Source organism: Anser cygnoides, chromosome 26 (genome assembly GCF_040182565.1).
Source record: "Anser cygnoides isolate HZ-2024a breed goose chromosome 26, Taihu_goose_T2T_genome, whole genome shotgun sequence".
NCBI classification, from domain to species: domain Eukaryota; kingdom Metazoa; phylum Chordata; class Aves; order Anseriformes; family Anatidae; genus Anser; species Anser cygnoides.
The window spans coordinates 6,138,017-6,165,905 of record NC_089898.1 but is presented as its reverse complement, the minus strand read 5'-3'; the positions used below and the strand labels follow the sequence as shown (position 1 = coordinate 6,165,905).

Genomic DNA, 27,889 nt, shown 5'->3' with positions numbered 1-27,889 from the left:
CCGGCGCCGCGGGCATCGCCCCGCCGCCTCGCGGAGGGGCCCCGCGGGGAGCTCCTCGCCCGGCCGCCCCCCCCCGCCCCGGGGCGCGGCGCTGCCGGCGGAGGGCGCGGGGGCCGCGGCACCGGAGCTCCCTCCCGGCCGGGGCCGCGCGGCGGGCCGGAGGCGGGGCCCCCGCCCCCCCCCCGCGCCGGGGCGGGCGCAGCGCCGCACAAGATGGCCGCCTCGTAGCGGCAGGGGCAGCGGCGGGGCGAGGTAGGGAGCGGCCGGGGCCCGCCGAGGTCGGGGCGGGGGCGGCGCGGCTGCGGCCGGGGGGCAGCGCGGGGCGGGGGCGGGCACCCCCGCGTCGGCTGCCTCCCGCGGGGCCCCCACGTGCGTGGTCTGCCCCGGTCACCCCCACCCCCCCTCCCCGGAAAAACAACGATTTTCTGCTTTTTATTTATTTATTATTTTTTTTAAATTATTCCTCCCCCCCCCCCCCCCCGAGTCCATCCGCGAGCTCGGCCGGCGGTGGCAACAAGGGCCGGGAGCGGGGGGCTGGTGTGACGTCACGCCGCCGTCACGCCGCCGGTGGCTGCTGTCAGCCCTCGCCGTGAGGGGCCGGGGGCCCGGCCTCGCCTCCCCGGCCGCGGGGCTGCCGGGGGGACGGGACGGGACGTGGGGAGCACAACGTGGGTTTCCCTCCGCCGCCCCTCGGGTCATCGCGGCGCCGGCAGCAGCGCTGGCTCCGACTGGCCCCGGGGAAGCGGTGGGGTCACCGTCCCTGGTGGGCTTCCAAAGACGGAGAGCTGAGCGATGTGGTTTGGCGGGGGGCTTGGTAGCGTTAGGTCAGAGGTTGGACCGGGTGGTCTTGGAGGTCTCTTCCAACCTAAGCGGTGCTGTGTGATTCTGTGGCAGCAGATGCTGGTGGCGCTGGGGGACAGCCCCCAACGGGGCTGCCCAAGCCTCCGGTCCCGCTGGTGAGTGCCGTCAGCACCATGTGCTGGGACGGTCTGCATCAGTGCCTGTGGGCACCCGGTGGGTGCTGGTGTGGTCGTGTCGTGCTGGGGAAGGACGGGCAGCCTGGGGGCAGAGTCCTCGCAGGTGGTTGTGGTGGCCCCATAAACATCCTCAGTGCTGCCCTTTGGAACCTAATTCACTGTGACATGTTTTTTTGTTGTTGGTTTTTTTTTCTTTCTCCTGGATTCTCTACCTGGAGCCGTTATTGCAGGTAACTATGGGGAGAGGTGACTCAGAGGAGGAGCTGCTGGGACCTTGGGAAATCAAAATGTACACCAGCACCTCCCCTGTTAGGCATTGTTAGGTTGGGCTTTCCCAGCCCTGCCAGATACAGGGGTGGTGGGGCATCGGCACGATGCGTCTAGGACATGTGGTTGTGCTGTGGTCTGCACCCTAAAGAGCCTTTCATGGGCTGTCCCTGGCACACTGGGAGCAATCTTTCCCCATGGCTGGGGGTCCTGGTTCCCGGTCCCCTGCGTGCATGAGGTGGGGTTCCTGGTCCCTGTCACTGTAGCATCAGGATCCCCAGTCCCCAGCCTGCGTTTGCTGGGCTCTCTGGTCCCTAGACCCACGGCATTGAGATCCCTGCTCCCTATCCCCACAGCACTGGTGTTCCAATCCCTTTTTGATGTGTGCCAGAGTTCCCTGGTTCCCATCCCCACTGCATCAGTGTCCTTGGTCCCCTGGTTGTGTGCACTGGTGTCTCCATCCCTATGGCATTGCCGTCCCTTGTTGCCTGACTCTGCATGCCAGGATCCCTGCTCCCCATTTCTGTAGCATCAGGGTCCCCGGTCCCCAACCCTATGGCATAGAATCATTAAGGCTGGAAAAGCCCTCCGAGATCGTCTGGTCCAACCATCCCCCTACCACCAACGTCATCCACTAAACCTTCCTTTCAGGTAGCTGCAGAGAGCAATAAGGTCTGCCCTGAGCCTCTCTTCTCCAGACTAAACAACCCCAGTGCCCTCAGGCATCAGGGTCCCTGGTCCACTGCCCACGTGTACCGTGTACCCACGTGTACGTGTACCTGTACCTCAGTCCTCCTGCCTGTGTGTGTGTGCTGAGGTCCCCCCATACCTGCAGCACCGGAATCTCCATTCCCTGCCCATGCACGCTGTGGTCTTGTGCACTTTTCTAATTGGACAACAGTGCCAATGCTTTCTGTCATGGTCCATGCACTGTCCCCACTGCAGTCTGGGTGACTGACGGGGGCACTCCAAGTGCCACCCCTTCCGTGCCACTCTTGGGGCTCTGTTGCCTCTTTCATCTCTGCTTTGAGATTGGTGCAAGAGGGTGCCAGACCCCCCCCCCTTCTTTTTTTTTTTTTTTAGAGGATAAAAGAACTTCTGTGCCCCCCCCCCCTTCCCTGGGCTAGGATCCAAGGGGAGATGAGGAGATGAAATGAAATGGGAAGAGGCTGGAGGTGAAACAACTGTGAGCGGCTCTGTCCCTGCTCCACATCTGCCTATCACGCCAGTGCCAGCACTGAGAGCCGCGCTTTCCCAGCCAGCCCCATCCCTGCATGGGTGAGGGATGCACAGCAACGGGACCACAGGTGCATTTCTGCTGCGATGTCATAGGTGATCCTGTCCTGGCGACGATGCAGTGTGTTTGTTTGCTTCAGTTAAAATGGCAGTTCTTAGGAAAAAAAAAAAAAAAAAAAGCTCTTCTGCACATCTACTCGCTGCATCTTTTAGATTAAATGAGGTTTTGCTGTCGAATGGTGGAGTTGGAGACCGGGAGCTCCCAACGCTGCAATTTCCAATGCAGCCAAATGAGGCAGAGGGGGGGTTGGGGGGAATGGGGTGTGGGGGGGAGACCAACCCACTCCAAGCCCTCCAAACGCTGTAAAAAATTGATTGGAGCAAGTTCTAATTACTGCAGTCGTCAGCGTGGAGGCTTGGGGATGCTGTGTAATGTCTGGAAGGCTCAGCTCCAGCTCACCAGGCTGCAGTGCTTGTGACTGCTGGTGGCATGGCCACAGCCACCATGGTCCCCAGAGCAGCTCGTCACTCCCGTATGGGCAGAGGGAGCAGGAAGCCATAGGCCAACACAAATCCTGTGCCAGAAGGCAATGGGGTGCAGGAGGAGGTCGAGAGGCAAGAGGGCAAAATGCTTTAAAGACCCCAAGCCTCTTCGAAGCCCCGTCTGGCATTGCAATTAGAGCACTTGCATTTAAAGCCTCTGCGTTTAAATTTGTTGCAATCAAACCTATCACAATTAAAGCCATCGCGGTGGGAGAGTGGGGCTAACTCTCCTCTTGACGATGCATGCACAGAGGCACCTGCTGCCTCTTTCTTGCCTGTCCCCAGGCTCCTTGCCTGCAGCCTCAGCCTCTCCGAGCCGCTGGCAGCTGGTGCTCCCGGCCAGAGCACGCTGCCTGCCCGCACATGGCTTTTTTTAGGTTTACAAACATTACGGCCCCGTGCACACGTTGCTTTCCCCCTCCCTTCCCGTGAGTCATCAGCACCGTCACCAGCGCCAGGGAGCGCAGGCCAGTGAATCTGGAGGCGGTGTCTGCGCTTCCCCCTTGGTGCTGATGACCCCAGCAGAGGAAAAAAAAAATAGAAATTTGGTATTTTTTTCCCTTCCCTTTTTCGGTGGTGGAAAAGGATGACCAAGATGAGGAAAGCTCAGTGGTGGCTGTGATGCCACATCTGTTTACCCCCACTTAGGCGTCATCCGCGGTGGGGTGTTTTTGAAGAGGATGGCAGCCCCAGCCTCCAGATCATGGGACTGCACATGTGCAATGCCAGACCTTGTGATTTTGGACCTGGGCAAAGTTTCTCCCAGCTGAAATGCGAGTGCTGGTGTCACCTGCCTGGCTGTGGTCAGAGCCACATGTTCTGCCTGTCGTGGGACAGAGCGTTGGCCGCTCCAACAGCGTGCACAGAGATGCTGGAGCCCCCGCAGCTGAGCTCATTGCTGGCTGATGTGGCAGTGGTGACTCAGCAGTGTCGGTGCTGACTCAGCAGCACTGCAGACCCCAGGAGGCAGCTGGGGTGGGAGGGGGCTGACATTTTTTGGTAGGAAAAAAGGGGCTTTTGTGCAGCATGCTGCAAAAGAGTTGTGCCAGTGCTGATCGGGAGCGGACAGAAAGAACGTGATGCAAATGCATTCTTGTATGGAGAGGCTGCACTTCGGGGTGCTTCTCCACTCCTGCTTGCCTTTCACAAGTGATCTTGCTTCAACATTGCTTTTAGGAGAGAGACGTCGGGTCTGACTCTGAGCACATGCCTGAGCCCATACATAGGGCAGAGAAGGGGCTCAGTCTGCTAGACCCTAATTAACTTTTTGGTGGGAGGTTTTATTCCTTCCCCTGTCTGGGGACTCGTCTGTGCAGTGGTGCTGGCTCCCGTCCGCCATGCTGGGGTGAGTATGGGGAAATAACTGCTTGTCAGCCTTGGCTAGGGAGGATGGTTTGTGAAGGGATGTGGCCATCATGATGTCCCCTTTGGGGGTGGCAGCTGCCCTGCACTGCCGGGCTTTGCTTTGGCTGTGTGCGCTACAGGGGTTGGAGCAAAACAGGAAAACGCAGAGCCTCTTTCTGTGCTTCCACCCCATGCTTTCATGAAGGAGGATTTCAGCCTGAAGCTGGGGCGGGTGGTGAAAGGGGAAGCGGCTGTCCCCATGTCCCCGCACCAGCAGGCGGAGCAGGATGCGACCCCAAGAGGCTCTTCCTGGACGTGACTTGGTCCCCGTCACATCCGCTTCAGGGTTTCGGGACCTCCCTGGCCCCAGTGGGGCACCCAGGGCAGCGTTGGTGTCATTTCAGGGTGAGTCACAGGGGCTGGAAAAGTGGCTTGAAGGAAGCGAGGCACTGCCGATGCACTGCGTTGGGTGATGCCGAGCCTGCCCCAGACTCAGTTTCTCCCCAGGTACTTTTCCCCGTTGGGGACTGGTCGCAGCAGTGAAACCGGCTGGTGGAGCCGGCGCTTTCCCTGCACCCAGACTGGGCAGGGCCAGGCTCCCACTCGTCTCCTGGCTCCTGCCCGCCAGCCATCAACGCTGCCGACATGTTTGAGCTTGCCACACACATGTTCCTCCTCCTCCTCCTTCTCCTCCTCCTCCTCCTCCTCCTCTTCCTCCTCTGCTGAAAGCTCAGGCTGCTGACTGGTTTCACGGAGCAAGGAGCAGGGCCGGGGCTGTGCATCCCCCAGGTATGGTGGGACAGGGTGGGATTTGGGGAGCCAAGCACCAACAGCACAGTGCAGGACCCCCTGCTCCAAACAGCATGCAGAGCCCTGACAATATGGGTGCAGGGCAGCTTTGCACTGCGACTACCAGTTCTTGAAAGCTGGCCAGTTTCTGCACCCTGCTTGCAATGCAAAGTAATTGGGCAAGGGGGAAATTTCCCCACTGGGTTGTTGGTGGTAGGGGGTGGGAGGGCACTGATCCCCGTCCTGCCACAGACAGTGGCATTGATGAGCGGCAGCAAAAAGTCACCCAGCCCCACGTGGGTGGCTTGGGTGGGATGGCAAAGTGCTGTTAGCATGGGCAAGATGCTCAGCTGGGCCCAAGGCACTTCTGCGCTTCTGCTTACCCCTTCCCCTTCCCATTTCCCCTTCCCCCTTCCCCTCTGCCTTCCCTATTGGAGCACTGCTTGCCGCTAGCCAGCGTTTTGGCATTGCCTGGCCAGACCCGGTGCCAATCTGGTAGCTGAACGCCTGCACGAGAGGAGTCAGCTGTGTTGGAGCAAAGATGCTCCAAGAAACAAAAATAGCGCTGTTTTTTTTTTTTTTTTCCCTCTTTTTCTCTTTAAAGAGCTCTTCTCCCCTCCCTCCTTCCCCGCCGGCCAGAGCAGCCTGGTGCAGCCTGGCAAACCATTCCCCCTCCCTTTGCCATATGCTTGCTCCTGGCTCAAGGCTGTGATGGGAATGCTAGCCGTGGCTTAACCATGCAGCTCCTGGAAAGCTGATACGCTGCTGTGCCAAGCATCCTTGCGGTGGGGCCGAGCATCCTGTCCTGGGGCTGAGCATCCCACACCGTTATACCAGGGCTTGGTGCCACGCTGCAGGTGTCCCGCGTTGCCTGGCTGGAGTGGGACCCTGGGCTGCTTGCGTGCAGGGGTATGAATTTTCCATCCCAGCTTTGAAAGGCATCCAGGATGGATTAACAACAGATGTTGGCGTACAGCCATTCCTGGTTGGGGTGATTTTGGAGGAGCTGCTGTATCCGAGCAGTCACCTCTCCCTCGCTCCACACATTAAGGATACTGCAGCTGGGCAGCTCCTGCTCCAAAATAGCCACTTTTTCCCATCTTTCCCTTTTGCTTTGGAAGGCCATGGTGCTTTCCCATTGGTCATAGTTTGGCTTGGCTGGGAAAACCCTTTTCCTGGAGCCCCAACGGGGAGGATGGGGAAATTTCCACGTGGAAAAAAATCCCCCATCTCCATTGCAAGCTCCTGATGCCGATGCAGCAGCAGCCAGGAGTGAATATATTGCATTGATTTGGCTTTTTCCCCCTGTGAGATGGAAAAGGGGGGGAATGGTTGTCCCAGTGCCATCTAGAGCAGGATTGCGGCTCTGGGGGTTCCCAAGGGGATCATGCAAAGCAGGGATGGGCTCTAATGTGGCTTCCTGTGGCACAAATCAGCCCCGTGCCCCCAGCCTCGGCGCAGCTCTGGCTTTCCTCTGGGCTAAATGAGGACAGGAGTGAGCAGCTCAAACCCAGCGCCGGGGTCAGACGGGGCCATGGAAACAGCTTGGAAAACAAGCAAGCCGGTGCTGGGAGTACGCCGGGAGGGGCTCCCACGGGCACAGCACGGCTCTGTGAGCTCGCCAATTTGCTTTTCCTGGGAGTGTTGCATCCGCTTAGGGCATCCACGCCACTGGGCTCCTCTCCAGCATCCCCCACTGGTAGCACGGTGGCATTCAGTGACTTTCTGCGTCCGGCGGAGCAGCACAGGTCTCCAGCATGTCTCTCCCCAGGGTGTAATTTCAGCGGCATGCCCTTCCCTGAGGGTGCTCGTGGGTCTGCAGCTGTACCATGCAAACAGAGGAAAGCCCTTTAGTGACAGCAGCCATGTGCTTTGTTATTGTAGGGTTGCCTGCGCTCAGGGACGTTCGCCCGCCCTGGGCTTCACCATCACATGGGGGCCCCCACGGTGCCCCTGAGCCCAGAGGATCCCAGGGCTGGCTGCCAGTGGAGGAAAACCATGAGCGCAGCACAGGGCTGGCAGCCAAGCAGCCGCCTGCCTCTTGGCCGGCCCTGGCTGCTGTCTCTTGGCGGCTCCCACTGACCTCCCAAAAACCCCGCTGTGCCCTGGCTGATGGTGATTTCAGTGTTGCATTTCCCCCCTGCACCTGATGCACCCTTGGCATCCAGGTCACCCACATCTCCATCTCCTAAATCCTCCACTTACAAGAGAGTAATTTGCAGTGGGACAAAGCAAAGCATGCACTGAGCTGCTCCAGTCTCTCCCCAACTAAGCCCAGCCCTTGCAAAATACATTGAGGCAAGGCGGATTTAATAAATACCCAAAATATCCATATAGAGGATTACTACTTCAGCACAAATTCAAGGGGCTGGATGGGCCCTATGGGTGTTTTTCAAGCGCAAGGGATTTAAAACCGGTTCTTTGCCTGTTGTTGGGTTGTTGTTTTTTTCCTAAACATGTGGTTTGGAGGCGGCAGCGCGTGATTTAGGACAAGCAGGAACATGGCAGGAAGGCCTGCCTGCTTGTATGGGGTGCTTTCATTTAATTTTTCTTATAGGGCCGTGGGGATGTTTAAAATAATATTTTGAAAAAGAGGGAGGATTTAAAAAAAAAAAAAAAAGAAAAAAGGAGAAAAAGCAGTTTTGAAGCAGCTCTGGCTTTGCCAGGGCAGGCAGGATAGGTAGAGGGATCGCTGTCTGTCCCTCTGGACAGGCAGATCCTGGCTTGTCCCCTGAGATGGCTGGGGTGGCAGGGTGATGGGGCAGCACGTTCCAACTGTGGACAGATGTTGCCTGTGACATTCCCTGCTGGGACAGATCCTGCCAACATGTGCCAAATCTGCTCTGGGGTGGCTATGCTTCTGTCCCGCACAGTGGCTATAGCACTGCACCTGGTCACCTTGTCTCAGTAAGAAGTTGCTGGATATATAGGGCTGTTGGGTGTATAGTGTTGCTGCGTGTATATATATATATATATTTATTTTTTTTTGCAAGACATACAGATTTGCAGGATGTATAGGGCTGCTGGATGTGTAGGCTTGTCGGGTATGTAAGTCTGCGGGATATATAGCTTTCTGGATATAACAAGCTGCTGGATATATAGGGTTGCCTGATATATAGGGTTGGAGGTCACATAGGGCTGCAAGACCTGTGGTGTTGCTGAATATATAGGGTTGCAGGTTATACAGGTCCGCAGATTGTATAGGTTGTTGAATATAACAATTCACCGTATGTATAAGGTTGCTGGATGTGTAGGGTTGCCAGATATATAGGTCTGCTGGATATGCATATTGCTGGATATAACAATTTGCTGAATATACAAGGTTGCAGGATCCATAGGAGTGCTGGATGTAAAAGGTTGCTGATCACACCGTGTCACTTGATATATAGGGGGCTGCAGGGTCGATAGGGCTGCAGGACCTATAAGATGGCTGGATATACAGGGCTGAAGGTTGTGTAGGGCTGCAGGATATACATAGGTTGCTGAATGTATGGGTGACTGCATGTGTTGGGCTGCAGGATCTCTAGAGGGGCTGGAGGGGTGGGACCCCCCCTACCAAGGCACCCTTTGGGCCCAGGCCAAGATGTCGGGGTGCTTTCGGGCGAGCGCGCAGCCCTCTGCCATCCATCCGTCCGTCCGTCCGTCCGTACGTGCGCGCGGCGCTGGGGCTAATGGCTCCTCCAGCTGTTTGCAGGGGGCGGGGAGGGCTGGGGCGGCTGAGGCTGAAAAACTCGTTGCGCCTTCCCTCCCCGGTGCCATCGCCGCTGCCGGCCTCACCGCCCGCCCCGCAGACGTAAGTGCCTCGTGCCCCGGCCGTGCCAGCCCTGCTCGCCGGCACCGTGCCCCCGCCGCGCGGGTACCGATGGCTGCAGACCAGTCCTAGGGAGCGCAGCCCAGGCTGGAAAGCATCCAAGCAGGGCTCTGTGTGTGTTGTGTGGTGTGGTTGCCGCTGCTTGTTGTTGTTGCTTTCTTTTTTTTTTTTTTCCCCCCTCTGTTGAAGGCATTTAAAACAGAAGGAAAAAATTAAAAAAGGGGGAAAAACAAAACAAAACAAAAGATAATTATTTTCTTCCTCAGAGGGGTTTTCACCCTTTTACAAAACACCAAGGATCCAAGACGGACTGTGCAGTAGCCAAACAACTGAGCTAATCTGAACCAAAAGGCTTGCTCTTCTCTTTATTTTAATCCTCCCCCCCTCCCCCCCCCCCAGCTTTTATTATTTCCCGGGGCAGGCGGATGGAGGTTTGGGCAGGCATTGCTTTCCGTGGGGAAGTGGGCAGTGTGGCGGAGGAATAGGTGCAAACAGCGCTGATGAATGGATGGATTTCCTCGTCTGCTGCTGGAGTGAGTTGGGGCTGGGTTGTTGTTGTTGGTTTTCGGGATGAAAATCCCACAGGGCCATAAATGCAGCTCCCACTGTGCTTGCCCTGCACCCCGGTGGCGCTGGGAACAAAAGGAGCCGTGTGGGAGAGCCAGGAAAAAAAAAATGTATTTTTTCCCCATGGATTTGGGGATGGTGGCAGCTCTTGGATTAACCCTTTGGGAGCACCACAAGATGCAGCACTGGCTCAGTGCTTACAGGATGGGTTTTGCCATGCATTTGCAGGATGAACTTTTTTTCCTGCATCCCCAACCTGATTCAGGAACCTGATTTATTGGATGGAGCAGTGTGGTGGCAGGGACAGTGTAAGGGCAGCCCAAGCTGCTGTCCCATCCTGACCCAGTGGCTTTGCTGTGGCTTTTACACCAAGGGGTATGAGCGTCCTGCCAGCTTTGGGGCAGGTGGAGGTGATGCCTGAGGGATGGATGCAGGGGGAAAAGATTCTGAAGCTCCATCTGGATGAGGGCAGGTTTGAGACAGGGCTTCCCTGTGAAACCAGTTATAGAGGAGGATTTGGCAAGGTCTGGGGATCCAGGCAGGGTGGGGAAGCTCCTTATCTCTCTTTGCGGCTGGCCCTGATGCCTTGGGAGGTTTACCCCAAGGCTGGTTCCTTCGCTCACTGATGTAGTGATGGATGTAGTGCATGGCTGGTGACAGCAGCTTCAGGGACATCCACATTTGGGGTGCATTAGAAGCGTCCCCAGCTGTTTTATGGGTCTTCCCGTGCCCACATCCACCTGGTACCCCCAGAAAACCCTTGGGGCCAACGTTCGCTCCACGCCCAGAGCTAAACAGGTTTTACACCATTTCTGCGGGCTGGCGTCACCAGGGACGCTTCAGGGCATGAGCGTTCCCACTTTGAGGGGGTTTCATAACGTTTTCTCCTTGCCACTGTGTACTGCTTGGGAAAAACCTTGGCTGGGGCGGCAGCGTGGGAAGGACGGACAAGGCTGTGTCTTCCTCGCACCATGTTACTTGGCACAGGGCGTGGAGGCAGCATGTCCCCACCCTGCAAATGAGCAGCAATGCATTTGCTCCCTGACCTGATGGACCGGTCCCTTTGCTCGTGGCTCCAAGCTCCAAGTCCCCATCACCAGCGAGGGGACGGCACTAGAGCCCCTTGAAAGCAGTGGCACCCTGGGGGTATGCCCCATGCCAAGAGAGGGGCAGCGCCAATTTGCACCCACACTGTGCTGATTTGTGCTGCCCATGAGTTCTGCCCCCCAGGTTTTCTCCCTGGGGGGGATTTTTGGGGCAGCGAAGTCTTAAATCGTGCAGGGAGTGGTTGCTCCTTGGTTTTGCTGCAGTCAGCAGTGTTCTTATCTGTGTCGAAACCAGCCATGCTTACGCGCACATGTTGCTCTTCATCTCTGCCTGTAGACTGCTCATGTGAAAGCTGCGGGGCTGGCATTGGAAGGGTTAAATGAAGCTCCTCACCACTGACAGCTTGTTCACACGCCAGAGCTGTACTTTGGGGTCTCCTGGAGCATCAGGGCTGTAGGTCCTTCCTTTGGAGACAGTGCTGGAGGCAAGAAGTTCTGCCTGAAGCCTTTGCTTAGTTTGTCCATTTTTTTTTTTTCCTAGTGAGCTTTGCTATATTTTTAACTTTCAGGAAGCTTTCCCGTTACCAGCAAACTGCTAAATGTACTGCACCCAGTCCTCCCTGGCATTAACTGAGGGGGGAGAAACCACCGAGTGCAGAAATGCCTCCCTGCTTCTTGCAAAGCACTTGTAGGGTCTTAACCAGGATGTGTGAGCCCTGGCACCAGGAAGATGGGCTCCCTGGATGTGGCTGGTTTGTCTCCGGGTGGGCACCTCTGGCAGGCGGCACAAGGGTGGTTTTCTGGATGCTGGTGCTGTTGCTCCGTGTTGCTGGGGTCTGGCCAGCTGTGCTGGCATGGGTTTGGGTTATTCGAGGTGAAATTGTCCCCATGCTGCCCCTGCCACTGGCACGGACAACTTGGCAGCTTCTTTCTGTGGCGGAGGATGGCTTCTCCAGGTGAAACGCTCCCAGACAGGATATTTGCTTCACACATGGGCCCAGTTCCCCCCAACCTTCTCTCCATGATGCATCCTTCAGCAGTACTGGGGCTCAGTGCCCCATTGCTGACTTCATTGCTGAGCCCTGGAGCTGCAGTGACCTTATCCAATGCTCAGTGCTACATTTGCAGGGGATGAAGGAGCTCATCCTGAGCCTGCTGGTCTTTGCTCCGTCTGGATGCAAGCAGAGCAGAATGCTTTGCAACAGCTTCATCCCCACTGTAAGGAGTGGGTAAAGTGAGGTGAAGCCCCACGATCCCATGGCGCTGTGAAGGGGGTCCCAAGGAATGCATCAGCAGGGCTGGACCTCCTGAAAACAGAGCTGGGAGCGGGACGCCCTCCCATACACCCTGTCTCATCACACACTCCGCAGGTGGTGGAAATACCGAAACATCCCATGAGCAATTTTGAAACTGGGTGGCGGGTGGTGGGAGACGTGGGTGGCATGGGGCCGGGAGGGGTGCGTGGGGGGTGAAAAGAAGCGGCTGCATTTCAGGCTGTGGGGCTCTGTGGTAAAATGGGTGAAAGACAAAAGTTGCAGGGGTGGAAGGGGGAAATTGGGCGCATGTTGACTGTTGCAAGGGGTGCTTACACCTTTCCACTCTCCCCATTCTCAGACAGGTTCGGGGGGCGACCCAGTTGATGGCCCCAGAAGAGGCCAAATGGAAGAAGGGCTGATTAACTATGTCGAAGAAAGAAAGCTGAATGAGGGCAACGGGCTCAGCCTGGAGAATGGGGGCCAGCCAGAGGTGGGGGGCAGCACACTGATGGAGCCGAGCAGCTGGCTGCCTGGCCAGCCGGCCACTGCTGGCAAAGCCCATCTGGAGGATGCCAGAAACCTGGTGGCCTTCTCGGCAGTGGCTGAGGCTGTGTCCTCCTACCGGCTGCCTCCCCTGGACTCTCCCTCGCTGCTGTACAAGAAGTTTGACACCGAGATGAGCAGGGGAGGGCTGAGTGAGGTGCTGGCGCCGCAGGACGGTATGCCACGGGGAGAGGACCTGCATGCCCTCAAGGCTGCCCTTGCCTTGGCCAAGCATGGCATGAAGCCCCCCAACTGCAACTGTGATGGCCCTGAGTGCCCCGACTACCTGGAGTGGCTGGAGCAGAAGATCAAGTCGGCTCTGGGCGAGGAGCCGGTGCCGGCCTCCCCACCACCCCCTGAGAAAGGTGCTATTGTTCCCCAACCGGTGCTTGAGACCGCTGAGCCATGCCCATCGGACGGCCTCCCCTTTTCCCAAAGTGCACTGAACATCGCCAAGGAGAAGAACATCAGCCTGCAAACAGCCATCGCCATCGAAGCCCTAACGCAGCTCTCAGCCGCGCTCCCGCAACCCAGTGGTGATGGGCAACCCCCAGCCCCGCCGCCCCCTGGGCCCCTTGTCCCACCAGAGCCGGGGCCCCGCTTCCTCACGCAGCCTGGTGCCTCACCAGAGCCACTTTTTGGCACGGTGCCTCCGGCAGGGACCGGAGACCCCATGGCAGAGCTGGAGCAGCTTCTGGGCAATACTGACTATATCAAGGCAGCTTTCAAGCAGCCCGAGGCTGGCAAAGCCCCCGCAACAGTGGCGTTGAAGCCCCCCGAACGAGCACTTGCCAAGGATGCGACAAGCGGCCCCCGCGTGCCACCGCTGCCACAGGAGCCCAATTTGCACAAGAAGACGCAGCTGGTCCTGCAGCAGCATCTCCATCACAAGCGCAGCCTTTTCCTTGAGCAGAGCCTAGCCGTGCCCACCCCAGAGCGGCCGCCTGGCTGGTGGGCACCCGGTGCCCTGGCTGGGCCACCCAAACCCTTTGAAAAGCAGGCCAAAGAGAAAAAGAAGAAAACGCAGCCCGAAAAGCCAGCCCGCAAGCAAGTGCAGATCAAGAAGCCCAAGCAGAAAGACTCACAGCCGCTCTTCCTGCCCCTTTGGCAAATCAGCCTGGAGGGGTTTCGGGCCCCTGCTGAGCCCCCAGCTGAAGAGATGCAAACCGAGCCGCCACCACCTGCCTTCCCGCTCCAGCAGTCTCTTGCACTACCCCTGCCCACCACTCCCAATTCTCAGGAAAGGGGTGCCCCTGGGGGGGGCCCCCAAAGCCACCTGCCGATGACACCAAGCTCGTCTGGCTCAGAAGAAGCGCTGTCTGCCCCACCAGCCCCCATTGTAGTGGATGACAAGCTGGAAGAGCTCATCCGGCAGTTTGAGGCTGAATTTGGGGAGAACTTCAACCTGCAGCCTCCTGGGACAGCTGAGCTGCGGGGGGGTCCGGCACCAGCCTCACAAGTGCCCCCCACTGCCAGCACCACCACCTTGGCCTCTGGCAGCTCTCCCCAACCTGTCTCCAAAAGCTTTTCACTTTCACCAGGGAAGGGACCGCTTTTGGAGCATACCTTTTCTGCACGGTCCCCCAAGCAGATCAAAATTGAGTCTTCTGGTGCTATCACCGTGGTGTCAACCACGTGCTTTTACTCTGAGGAGAGCCAAAACACTGATGAGGCAGAGGGGACACCCACCAAGGACGAGGTGCCACTGACGCCAACCCTCAGCGGTTTCCTGGAGTCACCACTGAAATACCTGGACACGCCAACCAAGAGCCTGTTGGACACCCCAGCCAAGCGCGCACAGGCAGAGTTCCCCACTTGTGACTGTGTCGGTGAGCAAGCAGCTGTGCTGGGGGGCTTGGGGCAATGGCAAGCACAGTTCAAGCTGTCCAGAGTGGGATTTGGGGTTTGCAGGGTGGTATTCCCCTGGATAAGTAACAGAGTGATGCCACAATGCCAGGAAAACAGTGGGTTTTTTGTTAAGGGTTGGGGATGTCGCTCTTTTTGGCTTTGTGCTTATTCCTGCTCCTGTTTTGCACCACCTGTTTTGTCCTAGGATCAACATACCCACACAGACAATATCTTGGGGTCCAAACTTGAAAAAAAACCACACCAAGATTTGCTCCTGGGTTTGCTCCTAAATGGGAGATGGGTATTTTGGTCTCATCCAACCCCAACAGTGTCTGTGACTGGGGAGGACTGAGACTGCTTTGCAGCTTTGTGTGGATTTTGTTTTTACGGCAAAACCCCAAGGCTGCAGAGACCTCATGCTTTGGTTGTGGGGTACATTTGGTCTTTCTCTTCTTCTCTCTTTTTTTTGTGGTGAGGTGGCCAAAGCCAAGTGAGCGTGGCATTACTGTGGTGGTGTTTGACTTGGTTGTGCTGGCGCAGGCTGGAAGAGCAGCAAAACCAAAGCCTTGTTGATTTTATCTGTGCTTAGTCGCTCAGCTAAATCCCACGAAGGGGCACATGCTTGCCCCAGCACCACCAACCTGCATAGAACATTGCCCTGTTCTTACTGCTATTTTAAGCTGAATTAGCTGGAGTGGGTTACTCGAAGTAAGAGCGTCTCTTCTCGGCTTGTGCTGTTTTAGGGGCCATATTTGCTGCCAGGACGCTGTTTCTTTCGGTTGCTGTCCCTGCCAGGATGTGTTGAAAGACACAAAACTCTGGGTTTGGTGTTGGTTTTTTTTTTTTGCTGGCATTTGTTAGACTTTGCAGGAAGTATTGGAGAGTTCCCGCTTGGTCTCTGCAGTCCATCTCCTTCCACTGTCCCCTTCTCCACAAGTGCAGGGAGCTGGATCTTCTCCCTCCAAATTTAAACTGGGAGGAGCAAGGCAAGGATTTGGGGTCAGTGGGTGCGGGAAAACCAAGCCCCTGTGCTACTGAGAGAGGTGGCCTTGGGCCAAGCACAAGCTGCACTTTATTAGCGAGGCATATGATTATTTATTTATTTGCTTGTAAATGGCAGCAGTAATTAGCCCAAATGACACTGAGCAAATGAAAGGCTTTTCTGGAGCTGATCAAACTTAACTTGGAGTTTTACTTCCATTGCCAGGAAAGGTTTGCGTTGCTTTTCTTTTTCAGTGTGGTTTAGAGGTTTGGGGGGTGGGGGGGGATTTCCCGCCTCTACCTTTCCCCATTTTCTCAAGGAAAAGCTGTGAGAGAAAGCAATTAAGTAGGAGTCGGGGCTTGGTGCTTTATTAGGTGTCTGTGCTGTTAGACACTGTAATAAAATCAGCTTTCGCTGCGTGTCCTGTATTGATCTCTGTCTGGACAGCTGCAGCCCAGCTGAGCCCTGCTTTCTCCTAGCCCTGGCGCCAAGCCAGTTAGACATGACAGGAATGAAAATCATGGGGCTGAGAGCCGAGGGATGGAAAGACAGACCAGCCCCAGCCCGCCGTGCCGGATGCATCTGACCCAGCGGTGCTGGAGCATCCCTGTGCTCTGGGGACTGACCCTTGTGCTGCTGCAGCTGCCCGGAGCATCCTTTAGTTCCCCATCTGGCACCTCCATGCCGTAAAAGCCCCGAGGGGGTTTGCTGCTGGGGCTGTGTTGCTTGCGGGCTGTAGCCCAAGCATCCTTCTGCGGTAGTGTGCGCTTGCTTCTGCCTCTCCCCTGTTGAGCAGCTCCTGCCTTGCACAGGCTCAGCCAACCCAGAGCACCCCCACATCCTCCAGGCAATCCAGACAGCAGGTGGCAGCAGTTTTCAGCCCTAAAATTACCTTGGGGTGGTTTCGATAGCATCCGGCTGGTCCAGTTGCAGTGTGCGGGGCCAGGTGGGTGAACATCATGGGAGCAGGTGGGCAGTGAGCAGAGGGGGTCCGAGGGTTTGTGTGCCGAAGTGGCCGCTGCAGCTCATCACTTCTCTTCAGAACGCAGCGTGCTCGGGTGGCCCAAGCAAATCCCCCATGCCAGGGGGCAGCAAGGAGAGACGTGGTGGTGGGAAGCACCTGGGCAATTAAGTGGTTTGCCCTACAAGGCTTCAAAAATCAGATCCTGTTGAAATCCTGCCGTCATTTCAGCCCTCCCATGTGTGATGAAACCTCCCTCCTGCCTGTCCTCCCTCCCCACGTGTCTCAGCCCCTGCTGCAGGGAAAACACTGCATGGTGGAAAGCTTGGCTCCTTTGCCTGCGTTGAAAGAAGGGTCAGAAACGGAGACTCACTCCTCTCTCATTAAAAACAAGTTTATCAATTAACTATGCAGGATTTTTGTAGTTTTTGGCCTCTCTCAGGGCTTCACCCCTCTCTGTTGTATGCAGTAGCTCAAGTTGCTCCTTGCTGGGGGATGGAACGTAGCTGGGGCTATCCCCAAATGGGTTTTGCAGTGATTTTCACCCCAAAAGGAAGGACCCCATTGTCCTCCTCTTCTGCTGCAGAAGCACCTATAAGGAGGAGGAGTATGGAGGTTTTGGCACCAGTGCTTGCCAACATCCCGGGCTGCCTTGGGGGTGCAGGGGAGCTATAAATCTAGACTAAAACTTCCCCAGTCCTAAAACACTCAATGCCATATATTGCAATTGCAAGCAAGGGTGCCTGCTTAGGCTCCCTTAGTGGGGAAGTGCTTGATTTTTGGTGCAGAAGTGCTTCATCTGAGTGAATTTGGCATCCATGGGGTCAGAGCCCCCTGTGGACATGCAAGCCCCAAAACCTCTGTCTCCCCCTCCCCTCTTCCCTTTTCCTGCAGAGCAAATTGTGGAGAAGGATGAGGGGCCGTACTACACCCACCTGGGCTCGGGGCCCACTGTGGCATCCATCCGGGAGCTGATGGAGGAGCGGTAAGGGCCCCATCCCACCCCAACCCCTTGCAGACAAAGGGGAGTTCTGATGTTGAGGACCCGGAGCCATCAGAGAGGGCTTTGGGGGTTTCCTGAGGGCAAGGGGAGGGCTCGAGAAGGTGTGTGGGGCCTTGTGAGGGTGCATGGGGCTCTGTGGGCACACGTGTGTCCTCATGAGGTCAAGTGCGTGCTTGTAGGTGCTGGTGGGAGCCTGTGCAGGCATGTGGGTACTCATGATGGTAGGAGTCCCTTTGGTGGATTGCATGGGGGTGAGCAGGGCCTGTGAGGTTGCATGTGGCCCTGTGAGTGCGTCTTGGTCCTCGCCAGGGTGTGTGCAGCTAATGTGCGTCTCCCTGGCAGGTACGGTGAGAAGGGCAAGGCCATCCGCATTGAGAAGGTCATCTACACTGGGAAGGAGGGGAAGAGCTCCCGGGGCTGCCCCATCGCCAAGTGGGTGAGTGCCTATGGCCCCCAGGCCTCCTCAAGGCACCAGTGTAGCAGAAGGGGTGCCTGGATGGCACCGCTTAATGCTGTCTTAGGGGTCCCTGGGCCTGCGCGTCACACTTCATCAGTGCCACTAAATCAAATTCATGTCTGGGGGACTGTTAAAAAAAAAATAAGGAGTTTTTTAAAGCCATTACTACTTGTCCTATCACTACACTCACTGTTTCTCCCTTTCTGTCCCCTCTCTGCCTGGGGACAAGGAGGTCCCCCCTGGTGGTGGCCATGGGAGGCCAGGGCAAGATGCTTGAGCTGCAGCAGCCAAAGAGAAAGGAAAAGCTGCAGCCACCCCCAAGAAAACTCTGCAGGGCTTCCCACACTTGCCCAGTGGCACCCACTGAATGGCACATCCTCAGGGTCAGGCTGGCAGCGTGTCCCCCTGGCACCCCAAAACCCACGGGGAAGGATGTAACCATGGGAGCACTCACAGCTCTGCTGCCCAAATCTCTGAGGGATGATACAAAGGTAGCCGGCACCCACTTTTGGGGGCCTTCTTGCCCCCCATCCTGGGAAACATTTCCTCTCAGGGCAGTCTGATTTGGCCTGGCTGTTTTCCAGGTGATCCGGAGACACAACCAAGAGGAGAAGCTGCTGTGCTTGGTGCGTCACCGGGCCGGCCATCACTGCCAGAATGCTGTAATCATCATCTTGATCCTGGCCTGGGAGGGCATTCCCCGCACTCTGGGTGACACGCTATACCAGGAGCTCACTGACACCCTCACCAAGTATGGCAACCCCACCAGCCGTCGCTGTGGCTTGAACGATGAGTAAGTGCCACCATGCCAACATGCCGGCTTGGGGAAGTGGGTGGAATGGCAACCGAGGTGTCCCTCCCCTATTTCTAAAACCAGTGGAGGAACTGCCTACACTCCACCCAGGCTCGTGTCGCATTCCCAGAAGGGGCTGCTCTCACTGTGCCAGCAGCTGATGCTCCTTCTCAATGTCCCTCCTGCAGCCGGACTTGTGCGTGCCAAGGCAAGGACCCCAATACCTGCGGCGCTTCCTTCTCCTTCGGCTGCTCTTGGAGCATGTATTTTAATGGCTGCAAATATGCCCGAAGCAAAACTCCGCGGAAATTCAGGCTGGTGGGGGACAATCCCAAAGAGGTGGGTGACACAGGCAGAGTGGAGCAGTAGTGGGGGGTAGGGAGAGCGGGTTCCTTTTAACCGTGGCTCCAAATTTGGCAAGGAGAAAGCATGAAAACAGGGTACCTTGTGCTATTTTTGATGAAATGGTGGGGAAAAGAAAGTCAATCTGACCTGGTAAGGCCCTCACTGACGTCCCAGGACTTTGCTGCCAAGAGCCATTACAGGGTGACACAAATGGGGTCTCTCTAGAAACCCCAGGGAGATGGCAGAGGGCTCTTGGGCTGAGCAAGCAAAAGCACAAGAGACTTTGGTTGGAGGTTGAATAGCCAAGATGTCACCAGAAATTTGGGCCGTGCTCTTTGCATGATGGCAGACGTAGCAGAAAGAGTTGGACACAAGGTGGTGTACAGGGGCTCCACCCCTAATTGCATCCCCACTGCTGAAACCCTTGAGTGATGTCCTCCTGTGCATCAATGCTTTCTCTTCCCTCTTGTAGGAAGAGCTGCTCCGGAAAAGCTTTCAGGATTTGGCCACTGAGGTTGCTCCACTTTACAAAAGGCTGGCACCACAGGCCTACCAAAACCAGGTATCTGGTCACTTACTCATCCTCTTGTGGTCTCCACAACCTGCCAGTCATCAGAAACAGGAGTGGGGTGGTGGTGCACAGATTTCAGGCAACTGGAGCCCTTTCTTTCTTTCTCTAGGTTACCAACGAGGATGTCGCAATAGATTGCCGGCTGGGCTTGAAGGAGGGGAGGCCGTTTTCAGGGGTGACAGCATGCATGGACTTCTGTGCTCATGCTCACAAAGATCAGCATAACCTCTACAATGGCTGCACAGTGGTAAGCAGGCGCTGGCATTGGTTTTCGGGATGGTTCCCCATTCACTGCTGCCTTTTTGAGCTGCTCGACATCCAGCTGGACCCCACAGGGAGCGCTTCGGAGTGGAGATATCTGAGCCTCTGTCACCCCCCTTCCTACCTGCATGACTCTGGTGGCTGGTCCTCGGTGTTTGCACTCATGGAGCAATGCCCTTTTTGACGTTGAAATTGCTTAAGGAAGCAGAAAGGACCCTCAAATGAAAACACTCACATCTGTGGGGTGCTGAAGCTATCCCTGCTAGATGAAAGCAAAGCACTAATCAGAACTGTATGTTTGCTCTTGTCTGACCCAAACCCCATGGGAGGTTTCCAATCAGCATCTGGGGAGTGGTGTGGGCTGGGGGGGGTGCACCAGTGGAAGCCTGGGAAGCCATCAGGCTGGTATGGATTTGTGTTGAGGAGGGGATTTTGCCCTTGTCCCCCTTGGGCTGCATTCATTAGCATCTCAAGGGTTTGGCAGTCCTGGACACTCATGGCACCCTGTGCTCCCCCCAGGTCTGCACGCTGACAAAAGAAGACAATCGCGTGGTAGGGAAGATCCCCGAAGATGAACAGCTGCACGTCCTCCCCCTCTACAAGATGTCCAGCACAGACGAGTTTGGCAGCGAGGAGAACCAAAACGCGAAGGTGGGCAGTGGGGCCATCCAGGTGCTCACATCTTTCCCCCGTGAGGTCCGCAAGCTACCTGAACCTGCCAAGTCCTGTCGGCAGAGGCAGCTGGAAGCAAAGAAAGCTGCCGCAGAGAAGAAGAAGCTGCAGAAAGAGAAGCTGATGACACCAGAGAAGATCAAGCAGGAAGCGCTTGAACTTCCCACACTCCAACAAAATGCAGGTAATGGGAACAGAGCTGAGGTCCCATGGCCCTAAGCTGTCCAGAAAGCATGTGAGGGGATGTTCCCCTGTGGCTTCTGGGGGGTAGTGGTTGGGGGCTTTCTTGGGCCAGAGGTTGCATGAGTGGCACTGAGTGCGGGCTGGCATTACTGGTTCATACTGTGGTGCCTGCATTTGCACCATGGCTTTTGGGGTACCTGCACTCTTGCTGCAGCTCAGCTCATGGGTATGAATTGCTGCCAGCACACTGAGTGATGCTAGTCACAGCTGAGCTCTGTGCTTGGCCAGCAAGCCCATTGGTGTTGGATTTTTGAGACTGACTGATTTTTCTGGGGCCTGGGGTCCTTGGTCCCTGCTGATGGCCTCCTCAGCCAGCTGGTCACAGTGGCTGTGTGTGCTGTGCCCACAGGTATGGCGTTGAAAAGTGGGATCCCCCCACAGCCGCTGAAACCTTCCATCAAGGTGGAGCCACAGAGCCATTACAACGCTTTCAAGTACAACGGCAATGCGGTGGTGGAGAGCTACTCGGTGCTGGGGAGCTGCCGGCCCTCCGACCCTTACAGCATGAACAGTGTTTACTCTTACCATTCCTACTATGCACAGCCCAATCTGCCTTCTGTGAATGGGTTTCATTCAAAGTTCACGCTTCCCTCCTTTGGGTATTATGGTTTTTCCAGCAACCACGTGTTCCCCTCGCAGTTTCTGAATTATGGGGCAACTGAGAGGAGTGAGAGCTGGGTGAACAACACCTACGAGAAGAAGCCCAACATCCAGGCATTGCAGGAGAACCTCAACCACACCTACAGGAACACAGATTTCCCTGAGCCCATCCCACACAGTGTCCGGAGCAAAAACCATCACCAGCGCACCTATGAGCGGGCCAGCCGGTATGCCAGCCAGCAGAAGGCAGTGGCTGGGGTGCACAGGACTAGCACGGGCTCAGAGGAGGCACCGCCATTTGCACAGAACTGTTTTGGCAGCAGGGCCATCAAGCAGGAGCCCTTGGACCCCCCACCCAGCATTGAGCCCTTTCCCAGTGCAGCAGCGACTGTACCCGGCACTGGCCTGGCCCTACCAGCCGTCCCTGTGCCAGCATGTGGCGGGGGCCCAGAGCAGCATTGGAGCCCATACAAAGCGTCCCGAGGTGCATCTTCTCCCGAGAGGACTAGTACGGCAGAGAGCTCGTGGAGCAGCCTGGTGCCAGGCGCCAGCCCCGCAGGCTCAGGTGAACGAGACAAGCTGAGCGCCTTTGATGCTGCCGTGCGCTTGCCGCTGCCAGAGAAGCAGTGGCCCGATGTCCTGTCAGGAGAAGCAGCAGCAGCGTGTGGCTCTAGCTTGCTGCCAAAACCATGGAGCCCCTGCAAGCTGGGCGAGGCAGTGCTGGCGAGTGCAGGCACCCCAACCCTGCGGGAGAAGAGCTGGGAGCTGGGGCCGCTGGGCTTCAGCTCGGCCCTGCCAGGGCTGCCCAGCTTCCCTGAGGAACCATGGGGCTCAGCCAAGGTGGAGGAGCAGAGGACACCGGCGTCCATCCCAGGGCTGCCTGAAAAGGCGTGGGAGGCGGCAGTGCGTGAGAAGGGTGCGGTGGGGTCCCGACAGGAGAAGCCGTGGGATCCTTTTGGCCTGGAGGAGGTCATCGAGGAGCTGCCAGAGAAGGCGGTGAAGGAGGAGGAAGAGGAGGAAGAGGAGGAAGAGGAGGAGGAGTGGTCAGACAGTGAGCACAACTTCCTGGATGAGAACATTGGCGGTGTGGCTGTGGCGCCTGCCCATGGCTCCATCCTCATAGAATGTGCCCGCCGTGAGCTGCACGCCACCACTCCGCTGAAGAAGCCCAATCGATGCCACCCCACCCGCATCTCCCTGGTTTTCTACCAACACAAGAACTTGAACCAGCCCAACCACGGCTTGGCACTGTGGGAGGCCAAGATGAAGCAGCTGGCTGAGCGCGCCCGTGCCCGGCAGGAGGAGGCCGCACGCCTCGGTCTCCAGCAGGACGCCAAGGCCTTCGCCAAAAAGCGCAAGTGGGGTGGCGCATTGGCAGCCGAGGCGCCCAGCAAGGAGAGGAGGGACTTGGTCCCCACGCGGCAGGCGGTGGCTATCCCCACCAACTCCGCCATCACTGTGTCCTCCTATGCCTACACCAAGGTGACAGGCCCCTACAGCCGCTGGATCTGAGGCGGAGGCAGCTGCCACAGCCCATCTTACCTCAAAGTCAGCAGCACTGGAGCACTGGTGTTGCTTCGTGGTGCTTTCTCCTCAGGCATGGGGGAGAAGAAAAAAAAAAAAACACAAAAAAGACAAAATAAACCCAACACATGCTTGGAAAAAATGAAACCAACTCGGGTGCAAGCCAATGGAAAGCTGCACTTGGTGAGGAGTAGGGAAAAAACAAAGGAACAATGCTCTTTGGCATTTTTTGGTAATCTAATATTTATATCTCTGTGTTTTTTTAATCTATCCTTGTGCACTGCAAGAATGGAGAGAGAAGTTTATAGCGTCCTTTCACAAAGGAGAAGTTTTTAATTCCACTTAAAACATATTTATTGGAATTTTTTTGTTTTACTCCAACAACAACGACAAAGGTGATCTTCAAAAAAGAAGCAAACATAAACAAACAAACAAACAAACAACAACAAAAAAATACCCAGGAAACAACCCAAACACCAAACCAGCTTGACAAAGCAAGAGGTGAATCTCTCCAGCTCCCACGCATGGAGACTAGCAGGGATTGCATCTGAGAGTCACCTGGAAACATGTGCTTTAACATCAGCTGGACACACTGAACATCTGATTTTATTTTTTTCCAAGGACCTACAATACTTATTTTGCAACTCGAGGAGTTCTTTCTTACAGATACGGGAGGCCCACTCGCAGGCAGTACGTCCTGGAATGGTGCGCTCACGTCTGGCTTTTTGGTGCTGGCGAGCTTGGCTCTGCCAGGATGGCGCTTTTTCTGGCACTGGAGACTTCAGGACACCTCTGGGCTCAGAGCACCGAGGTGAGGACGCTGTTCCCGGGGAGCTATGCTTATGCTCAGATCTGGGGGCTCCTTTGCCAGTGGCCCCAAGGAGAAGAGGAGCAGCTCAGCGGTGGCTGCACCTCCAAGGAGCCAATTGGAATAAAAAACAAACAAACAAACAAAAAAACAGAAAAAAAAAACCACAGAACTGTGAATAGCTAGTGTTGCTCTCTGTACATCACTGTTGCTAAAGTCTGGTGCTTTCACTCTCTGGGGGACTTTCTCTGTGTGATCGGCTCTGGGAAGAGTGAATCCAAGACTTGACTCTCCAAACGTGCCAGTCTCATTGTGCATGCAAGTGGCCTCTCTGAGCGAGCCAGCTTGGTGGCAAGCACTGCTTGAGCGTGGCACTATTCTCTCCCCAGGTGCCATCATCTCTCCTTCCTATGGATCACCGTTCTTCCCGCAAAAACAAACAAACAAACAAAATAACAGAACAAAAAAACAACAGCAACAAAAAACCAACAACAACCACGTGGTGCTTTTCAAACAATCTCACTTGAGGCTTTTCGCCTGCCTCTGTCTCCCAAAGCTGTGCTGGGGCAGGCGAGCTCTCACACGGCTCTCCAGGCAGGTGGTGTGGCAGGAGCTGGGGCCCCACCAAGACCGAAGCTGGGTGTCAGTGTCCCCAGTCATTGCTTTTGCACTTTCAGGTGCCTTTTGGAGAGCAAGTGAGTGAGAGCCAATGCCATCACCGTGCAGAAATCACCTTGTGTTTACTGAAACCCTTGTTCCTTCCGCACTGGCACAGATTAGCAGAATCTTGGTAAAACAGCCTGAACATTTATGTAGTCTGATTTTAAACCTGTAAATAGGGAAAGAATTTTTTTAAAAGCACTTTCACCTAGATGTAAAAATGAAAGCAAAACTGAAAAAAAAAAGCAAATTCCCTCTCCCCCTCCCAACAACTTGAAAGCAGTATGTTTTAAACAAGATTATTGTGGGAGAACTGTAAATACTGGCAGAATATTTAACATGCTTTGTCCGTCCTTCATAGTTTTTTTTTTTTTTAACCGTAATCTGTAAAGTTGCATATATTTGACGAGGAAACTCAATGAGCTATTATCGCTTTTCTTATAAGTACCCAATAGCATATCAGGATTGTAGAGTTTATGGCAAGTCAGATTTTAGGGAAGCCCATGGACAGGTTTGTGTGTCCTGGGGCTGTGTACCATGGTGCTTGGCTGTGGCATGGTGGTGGTGATGTTCACAGGGCAAAAAAAAGGGGTCGGATTCGGGTGCCGGCCTCGGTTTGTTTCGCCCAGGTCTCGTCTGACTTCCACATTGTAGGTTGTCGCAGGGGTGCCTTGAAAGCTTCGCATAGATGATGTTAGCGAGAAATTTGCGGTGTTTGGGAGAAAGGGGTGTGTTTGGAGAATGTTTCAGTCCATACAACCTGTCTAAGTCCTGCTTCCTTGGAGGTTTCTGGTTCGGGGGGCTCACTCCAGCATGGCGTCTCCCTCCCTGCCTCAAAGGGAGGCTCAAACTGGTCCAAACTTGGGGGGGGGGGGGGGGGGGGGGGGGGGACCATGGCAGCGGCAGCTGTGCGTGGGTTGGGAGCGAGAACTGCTGCAGTCTCATGTTTTTACACTACATACGTATAACCTACCTCAAATCTCAGTCATTGAAAATTAGCATGCTTCAGACTTCTTATATGAAAACTAGAAAACTATGCACAGCTCTTTATCCCTTGCTGCTGAGAGTCTGTTTTAAGTGAAATCTTTTTCTTTATCCGTACCAGCGCTAGCATTCACGCTTGTCCCACCCGCGCAAAAGCCATGGGGGTTGAAGCATTAAGGGGACGTACTGGCGCGTGGTGGGTGGCGGGACTTGCTGGGGGCAGCGTTTTAATTGCTTTGGGGCTGGGGTGGGGGTGGGGGTGGCAGTGGGGAACACTCTGCAGCAGGTTGCAGCCACACTGGTGCTAGAACACCCACAATGGAAACACGGGGGAGATCTTGACGCGGGGAGCCCAACAGGCTCCTTCCACCCACTTCAGCGTTTCAGGCCATGATGCTTCACCTCAGCCTGCGGAGCTGTCTGTGGGGGACAGGGGGCGTTTCCGGGGGGCAGCTCCCCCTCTTGGCGCTCTCAGGACGAGGCTCAGGAAGGAGAAAGAAACCAGAATCCCTGAGGTGCCTCAATTGCTGACTTTTCCTTTTAATACTGGAATATGCTTAGTGGGCTCTTTAAGGCATATTTTTTATTAAATGAAATCTTCTAATTAAAATGGTGCTATGGTGTTTTAACAAACTGTATCATGCTTCTGCCTGATTCCATCCTGCTGTGGTGCTACTAATGTATATATGAAACTAGAGAACCAAGAAAAAAAACCAATGTCGTTGAGAAGGAAGTTTACTTTTCTGGAGCGACAACTCAGAGAGTGACGGGAGTGTGTTGTTTTTATGCAAACAGAGATCGGTGCCCTGCGGAAGCGTTGGAGGCACCTTTGCTTGCAGTGGCTTCATTCTCCTCCAGTACAGGGCCAGGGAGCCAGCAAGAGGGCAGGCAGGTGCAGGTGCAGTTTTCCGATGTGTTATTCAACCACAGTATGTGGATGTGGTGCTCAGGCACTGTGCTCAGCCATGCACCAGGGACATGGTGCTCAGCCAGGGTGCGTGAACATGGTGCTTGGTCATGGTGCTCGGGTTTGACTCTCGGACACGGTGTGTGGACTTGGTGCTCAGGCAGGATGCATGGACTTGGTGCTCAGCCACGATACGTGACCATGGTGCTTGACTGTGGTGCTCAGTCAGGGTGTGTGAACGTGGTGCTTCACTGTGGTCTGTGGGCTTGGTGCTCAGGCATGGTGCGCGGACTTGGTGCTCAGCCAGGGTGTGTGAACATGGTGCTTAGCCACAGTGCCCAGCTGCAGCGCTCAGACATTGTGCGTGGACTTGGTGCTCGGTCAGGGTGTGGGAACATGGTGCTCAGCCACGGTGCTTAGCTGTATGTTCAGATATGGTATATGGGCACAGTGTTCAGACAGGGTGCACAGCCTGATCTATGGGTGTGTTGTGTGCACACAGGGCACGGGCGTAGTGCTCAGACAGTGCTCGGGCACAGGGCATGGCCATGGTGCTCAGGCACTGGTCACAGTGCTCAGGCATGGTCCACAGACACGGTGCTTGAACGGGATGCATCGATGTTGTAAACATGGTGCTTGGGCACAGCGTGTAGACATGGTGCTCAGGAACAGTTGCTCAGGCACAGCACTTGCCCGTAGTTAGCTGACTCAGTGCTTGAACATGGTGCTCGGGCATTATGGACATGGTGCTTGGGCATGGTGCTTAGACTTGTTGTTTGCCCACCATGCATGTACATGGTGCTCAGGCACGATGCTCAGGCACAGTGCTTGGACGTGGTGCTTGCCCACTGAGCACAGACATGGTGCTTGGTCCTGGCACACAGACACAGTGCTCGGGCACAGTGCTTGAACGTGGTGCTTGCACCTGGTGCACATCCACAGTGCAAACGTATGGCGCTTGGTCACGTCATATGTGTGCTGTGCATGGGCCCTGCACAACACTGGATGAGGGCATACCCTGGCACAGTACCCTGACACAGTGCCCAGCACCTCCCCATCCCTTGCAGCTCATTTCCCTCCCTGAAACAACAGGCGTTTGCTTACGGGGGAGCCATGGCAAGGGAACAGCTGGGCTTCACACTTTCCCATCTCTTTATTTTCCCTTTTTTCCCTTTGCATTTTGTTGGGTTTCATTGGTGCTACTTTTTTCCTTTGGGTTCCTGTGAGTGGGGGGGGGCAGCAGCTCCCCCACGCCCCAAAACCAAGGCAAATACCTCAACCCCACACACACCCCGCAGCGCCATGGCAGCGAAGGCAAGTGAAACTGGGGCAAATCTTTCCAAAATCAGGGATCCTTTTGCAGCGGTGTTTGTTCCTTTTTTTTTTTTTTTTTTTTTCCTTTTGTTATACCTTTCCGCCCAGGCTTTTCCTCATTTTTGCATCCTTCAGGGATTACAAACTGCCGTAGTTTCAGCCTTGTTTTATCCTGGAAGCATTTTGGCGGTGGGTTTTGCACTGCAGCGCAGTGAATAGGTAATAAAAGGAAAAAAAAAAGCGCCATTTTCTTGGTTTCAGCACTCGGGATTTGATTGGAGGTGTTTTTTTTGTTTGTTTGCTTTGTTTTTGTTTTGTTTGTTCTTTTTTTTTTTTTTGACATTTTGTTTGGGTTTTGGAGAGCTGATGAGGGAGGTGGGACGGTGGCAGGCAGGGGGGTGGGGGGGGCACCGCGCAAAGTCCTTGTGGCTCCCAAGGACTCACACTTGAAGATTTCTTGGTCGGCTCGGGACTGTGGTTACTTGAAATGAAGTTTTTCCGGGGCGGATCGAGGAACGGTAGATTTTCCCATGTCTCAAGGCAATAGGATTAATGTGTATTAAACTGTAGATACTTC

The 27,889-nt window shown here is 55.4% G+C and overlaps 1 protein-coding gene across 3 annotated transcripts; it reads left to right on the top strand.

Moving 5' to 3' along the window:
* Window positions 1-171: 171 nt before the first annotated feature.
* On the top strand, window positions 172-23,964 carry TET3 (tet methylcytosine dioxygenase 3). 3 transcript variants are annotated; one of them, XM_066983405.1, is made up of 10 exons: window positions 172-252; window positions 12,195-14,208; window positions 17,065-17,155; window positions 17,516-17,609; window positions 18,215-18,423; window positions 18,612-18,762; window positions 19,241-19,330; window positions 19,449-19,586; window positions 20,120-20,456; window positions 20,865-23,964. In XM_066983405.1, exons 2-10 carry the CDS (start codon window positions 12,240-12,242, stop codon window positions 22,625-22,627), a joined length of 4,842 nt encoding a protein of 1,613 aa, XP_066839506.1. In that variant the 5' UTR covers window positions 172-252; window positions 12,195-12,239; the 3' UTR covers window positions 22,628-23,964. The 3 variants fall into 3 exon arrangements, with proteins under 3 accessions (XP_066839506.1, XP_066839507.1, XP_047911019.1); XM_066983406.1 differs by lacking the exon at window positions 172-252 and adding an exon at window positions 2,804-5,156; XM_048055062.2 differs by lacking the exon at window positions 172-252 and adding an exon at window positions 5,178-8,949.
* Window positions 23,965-27,889: the final 3,925 nt, after the last annotated feature.

Bases quoted from the DNA above. Each gene is read 5' to 3' on its own strand.
- TET3 (XM_048055062.2), top strand. From the start codon at position 8,647: ATGGGTGACTGCATGTGTTGGGCTGCAGGATCTCTAGAGGGGCTGGAG. The intron at 17,610-18,214 runs GTGAGTGCCTAT...GCTGTTTTCCAG, and splicing joins GCTGCCCCATCGCCAAGTGG to GTGATCCGGAGACACAACCA. The intron at 20,457-20,864 runs GTAATGGGAACA...CTGTGCCCACAG, and splicing joins CACACTCCAACAAAATGCAG to GTATGGCGTTGAAAAGTGGG.